At 43.3% G+C, this 5,915-nt stretch overlaps 1 protein-coding gene across 1 annotated transcript; it reads right to left on the reverse strand.

Moving 5' to 3' along the window:
* Window positions 1-611: 611 nt before the first annotated feature.
* Window positions 612-5,129, reverse strand: LOC117293499 (adhesion G protein-coupled receptor L3-like). Its single transcript, XM_033775845.1, has 3 exons — window positions 4,013-5,129; window positions 1,828-2,309; window positions 612-920 (listed from the first exon to the last, which is right to left on the reverse strand). Exons 1-3 carry the CDS (start codon window positions 5,127-5,129, stop codon window positions 612-614), a joined length of 1,908 nt encoding a protein of 635 aa, XP_033631736.1.
* Window positions 5,130-5,915: the final 786 nt, after the last annotated feature.

A 5,915-nucleotide genomic window follows, 5' to 3' on the forward strand; every position in this document is an offset into this window, starting at 1 on the left:
CGCTGCTTAGCGGCCGATTTTGTGCTTTAAGTGCACGTTTTCCATTCCATAAGGCTGCTAACCGTAAGCATAAGAAAACTAAGCTAACCTTCCGGTGCTTATTGCACACAAATTAATGACGTAACAACTCAAATCCATAATAACGCGCAAGTTGGCCGCCTTATTTTCTTGATAACCTGTGTAATACACTTGCACCCCAGCAATTTGCTCTGAAGGACGAAAGTGCTTACCGTTAAGTAGCTCTATGAAATTGAACCAAGATTATTGTCCAATGAAATCGCTGGTTCTGAAAGGCAAATACAAAGACAGGGGACCAGTCTACACTGTTAAAAACAAAATCCGTAAAATGTCTTTACCTTGCAGCTAGGGTGCCAGGTAAAGTGCAGTTAATTTCCCGGTGGAAGTTTTGCAAACTACGTTCAAGGCACATTTTACAAAACTTCCACTGTGAAATTTACTGTGAAATTTAGCTGCCAGGTAAAGCACCGTAAATTTTACGGATTTATTTTTTACAGTGTAGTTCCTAATGGGTTAGCATAATATAGACCAGTGGGTGTATGAGATGCTGCTTAGAAAACTCATGGTGGCACCCTATATTAACCCCATCCCAGTTACATTTTAGTCATATTGATGCTGTTACTGCTTTCCTCAGCGATCTTTTCTGACAGGGTGGCCATTTCCCGATTTGGCTTCTTCTGAGCTTTGGGGCTAGATGGATTTTCATTACGGGCATGTCTGAGCATGTGCATTCCCAGCTTGGTCTTCCACATGGCGATGACGCGCCTGTTGCAAACAAAGGCGAGGCAGACGAGCGCCCCCTGGAGTGAGTTGAGGATTATGTATGGATACCAAAAGGCTGGGAGGTTGAATAGGGACGCGATGAAGCCAAAAATCCAAGTGAAGCCCATAATGGCTGATAGCTGATGGAGAAAAAAAAATCGAACAATCGCACATTATATTAACTATTCATTTTTTCCCTCATGTTTGTTTATACTGTGAAGGCCCATTTGTTTGGTTTGCGGTAACGCCATGTATGTATCTTAGTGCCTGGTTGATTTTGTACTTTCGAGAAATTGTCTTGCTTTATATTTTACTACCGCCGAGTTGACTTTCGGAATTTAGGAGACTTGAAAAGAATTGTCATATCAAACCGCGGACTTCCTAGTTTCGTCCATTCTTAGCAAAGGTTGAATTAATGGATAAGTCAATTCAGACAACATTGAAGTGAGATCATAGTGAAAAACGTGTACAAGTAAAAGAACAAAGTGCTCTTATCGAAAAGAGAAGGGGTCGCCCGGTGTTCCTGTCTGTGGCTTCTAAATGCGCCGTAGCGACTTGTAAACCCTTAAGGTGCTACATAATTGGGTCTCAGATTTCGTAATTTCAATAACCTATCTTTCTGTATAATTGTATATAGTAAGCGCCTTGTGGAAGCTACGTGCTCTATATATATATAGTACTTCAATAGTCTCCTGACGATGACTAGAGCAAGCTAGTCGAAACGTTCAGTCCGATTCAAGAACTGACTCCGCGGTAGTGCAGTTAAACGATCCTATAAGCTAAAGTAGTAGTCCAAGTCAATTGTCTATACCATCCGCCCAGGTAGTAGTTAACAAGCGGGACAGTTCTTTTCAGAACTGAGAAGTCTCCCGAACATCCGATAAATCTACTCCGCGGTAGTAGAATAAAGAAAGACAGTTCTTTATTAAGAACAAACTCTACCTGGCAAGTACATACACTCATGGGGTTACCGCAAACCAACATTCCTCACCATGCAATGCCTCAAATCCTAAATATTATTATTATTATTATTATTATTACCCTCACCTTCACATACAGGAACAGGTCGGTGTTTGCCCGCTTCACCGAGCGCTTTTGTCCTTGCGTGACGTTCATCTTATCCGAGGCACGCATGGTTATCCTGATCCCAATTATGGTCAATGCAAACAGTACTGCATTGGTGCCAATAATCAGGGCCACCGGCACCCCGAAAGCCACCAAGTTTGCCGTCCCTCCACCTAGCCAACAAACCTCGCTATCGCCGTAGTGTACGTCCCCATCCACGCAGTTGCAGTAGCTCAGAATCACGCACACGCAGACGATCACTGACGGTGAACCCCAGCCGTAGAGGGCGTGACATAAGACAGATCGGTTGTACGTGCTGACTTGCTTTAGTCTGGTGCCGACGCCGAAGGTGCGGTAGATGTCAATGGCGAGTAGATTCATCCAAAAGAACGCCGAGAGCCAGAAGAAGTGACTAGCGATCGCAAAGCCGCTGCACAACTCTTGGATGTCATTCATGTTGAACCCTGGAACAGTTAGCACATAAACAAAAGAGGTAACACACATGTGTTGAACACACAACATGTTAATATTATACGGAAATCGTTCACCGATCTGCAACACTTGGTGGCAGCAGACACTGCTGTGATACCTGGGTTGTGCTGCGCTGCCTAGCGATTGGCTTAAGGGTATATGACAACACGGCGATCATCTGATCACTCACGAGTTATTGAACTTCTACTTTGCAAATCACTTGTTCAACTCGTTAGCACCACCGCGGTGTCTGCTGCCACCAAGATTTCAAGATCGGGAAGGATTGCTCTTAATACTCGAAGGTTTTCCTATTTGTTTTAGGACTTGTCATGTGTATCTTTAGGGTGCTATTTGTTAGATGATCTTCCCACCAAGGGAACTCGGCGAACTCCCACAAGGGGCAAAGGGGATATAAAAAACCAAGCTGGCAACAGCTAATCCCTGTCCTACAAACATTGGTTAGACGTAGTATGATTAAGAATTGCATAAATTCAAGAAATTGTAATTCAGTAACTAGACGACAATGTTTATTCTAGTCTTGTGAAACCAGCGGTTAGTTGGGGTATTCGAACATGCAACCTTGCGGTTGGCTTTCATACAGTCTAACCACTTGACCACTCTAATACATAAGGCTAGTCCTAATTAGGACTAAGAAATCGTCCTAACTCGTGTTAAGACTAGCCTGAAGTATGTTATCAAATCCAGCTCCGGGTCCAGATAGTATAAAAAAAACATAAACCTAGTTTTCAAAGGCAATAAGACTCAACTTGTTACGAGACGCATGAACTGCCATGGTGATTTGTTTTGAAACATCACACTTGAAAAACAATTTGTTTGCTGAGCAAAAACAATCGAGACAGTTAGTGATTTCCAGGGGTTTCCCCTTTGCCTTGTACGCTATAGCCTGTGCATTGGAGGTATTTGAAGCTGTCATTCAAGCTTGTATCAGTGATTTGTGGGATGTTAAAACAATCTCTGGACTGTCTGAAAGAAGTTGGAAATGATTGGGATCCATTGTGGTGTAGCACGTGCATGCAGTTTACACAGTGGCGGTTGTTGACTGACCCGAATAGTAATAGTATATACAAGTCAGTCACTCACATGGCTGGGTTAAGTTTAGTTAAAGGCAGTGGACACTATTGGTAATTACTCAAAATATTTATTAGCATAAATCCTTAATTTGTAACATGTAATGGGGAGCTGTTGATAGTATAAAACATTGTGAGAAACGGCTCTCTGAAGTGGAGTAGTTTTCGAGAAAGAAGTAATTTTCAACGAATTTGGTTTCGAGACCTCAGATTTAGAATTTGAGGTCTCGAAGTCAAGCATCTGAAAACACACACCTACGTGTCGTGTGACAAGAGTATTTTTTCCTTTCATTATTCTCGCAACTTCGACGACCGATTGAGCTCAAATTTTCACAGGTTTGTTATTTCATGCATATTAATAATATGCATGAAATAACAAACCTGAACCAAGTGAGAAGACTGGTCTTAGAAAATTACCAATAGTGTCCTCATTAATATCTTGCAACTTCGACGACCGATTGAGCTAAAATTTTCACTGGTTTGTTATTTTATGCATATTATGTTGAGATACACCAAGTGAGAAGACTGGTCTTAAAAAATTACCAATACTGTCCAATGTCGTTAAGTTTTTTTTAACTAAACTTAAAGACATAAGTGTTCATGCTTACCTATAAGCATCGTTGCCTGTGCAAAGAAGAGAGCAGCTACCAGACTCATTAGAGATTTGCCAGCCACGTTACGACGGAGAGCTGGAAATGCAACATACGTGGCTATTGTGACCGTCAGACCGACCATGGACACACTGCTCCCTGCAACTGTTAGGATAAGTTGAAGCAATTCGTCCAGATCACCAGAAGAGGGCGCTGTTCTCGCCAAGAAATTGCAAACTTGAAGAGATCCATTATCCGATATCTTATACTGGCCGTTAAGGAAGATGGTGTTATTATAACCGATTAACTTAATAGACTCATTGAAGGCGCCAGTGAAGACGTAGTCTGTCTTGGAGAATGTGAGCAGTGGGCAGTCGAGGTTCAATTCATCACAGTATTTAGTTAGGTTTGTTGACTTGAATGCACTCAAGGTCGCGTCCCAGATCATGGCCTTTGCAAGAAACTTGGTCGATCTGTGCTCAGATGAGTTCGTCTGGTTTCGGGACTCGTCTGATTGCAAACTACAGGTCGGTGTAACCGTGAAGGCGTCTAGATGGTAGTAACTATTCCAAAGACCCCCCTTTTTGAAACATACATCCTGAACCATGTGGTTAAAGTTAATCAGTTGATGTGTAGGTGACGCATCACATTCAAGTGATATGTTAACGGAACACTGTGAGGGGTTGTGCTGTTCGCACGTCAACCAAGGTGTTGCCCTCGGCTCGACTGATGAACAAACCCAAGTTACCTTGAGGTCATTGCAAAATATTTTTGCACTGTTTCTGGTCAGGCCGTTTCCCTCTTTGGTTGCCAAGAGAACAATTGACAGGAAATGGTCTACAGATTGATGTACGACCGTTTCCCAATCCGTGTCTGACCGTTCTACTAGTGTTGGGAAACTGCCAGTTACCGTCAGTTTGATCTCAACGTCAGCGACTGCACTGGTTTGAACTTGGACACAATTTACGCCGTTTTCTGAAAAGCCACCGGGGCACGTCAAATCACGACACTGGTCAATATACGGATCGTACACCTGACTGGTACTGCAGACTTTGACAGAAAGTTCATGTTTGTCCCTGGATTTGGAATCTAAATACATCTCTGTGCGATCCGAGAAGATCATGAGGGTTGCCATTGAAGGAGAGTCACGCGATTCTTCTCGAATTACACGACACCAAAGGACATTATATTCGTGTAGCTCTGACTCTGACAAAGACAAGTGGCATTTGGCGCAGAACTTGTTTCGGTAGGAAGTACTATTTATAGCGACTGGGGCGTGATAGCCATGTTTGCAAAGTTGCTCGTCCGTTTTGTTGGTTAACGGAGGACACCACGCGACGTCTACAAGAACGCAGCTACGAGGCGTGCGCAATAATGACTTTTTTTGGCCTACTCGTCTTTGCGAAAAATGGTAGTCCGGTCTTGCCTCTCTCTTCCACTGCTTTTTAATTGAATCACGTTGTGCATCCCAGTGAATTAAAATGTCCTCAGCAGGACGCACATTAAACAATTGTGGAACAAACCTAGTATACCAGAACGAAACGTTCTCGAGTGCAACACCATGACAGATTGCACAATAGACATTTTTGTAGTGAAGGTTGTCTTGAACGTTATAAACTGGATTGGCACGAATGGACGATACAAATCCAATGTCTGTCTGGCACAGGTCACGAATACCGACGGGATTGCCCTCCCAACCAACGGGACAGAGTGAAATCAGGCGATGGCCCAACCGGGGCAGTGGTCGTCGGTCGTACAAATCTTGTGTCTGTATACACCTTATGTAATCATCTATTGGTGTTCCTCCCGACAGAGAAGGACGAGTAGTATCTGGCGTGGTGGCTGCCACTGATGATGGGTTCCCAGTTAACAAACCCTCCACAAAACAGGAACAGCAATCGTCGTATTTAACACAGAGCTC

This window comes from Asterias rubens, chromosome 8 (assembly GCF_902459465.1).
Source record: "Asterias rubens chromosome 8, eAstRub1.3, whole genome shotgun sequence".
Lineage (NCBI taxonomy): Eukaryota > Metazoa > Echinodermata > Asteroidea > Forcipulatida > Asteriidae > Asterias > Asterias rubens.

Coding starts and splice junctions, on each gene's coding strand:
- LOC117293499 (XM_033775845.1), bottom strand. CDS start 5,129: ATGGCAACCCTCATGATCTTCTCGGATCGCACAGAGATGTATTTAGAT. Junction 2,310..4,012: donor ACAGGCAACGATGCTTATAG/GTAAGCATGAAC, acceptor TAACTGTTCCAG/GGTTCAACATGAATGACATC. Junction 921..1,827: donor ACCTGTTCCTGTATGTGAAG/GTGAGGGTAATA, acceptor TTTCTCCATCAG/CTATCAGCCATTATGGGCTT.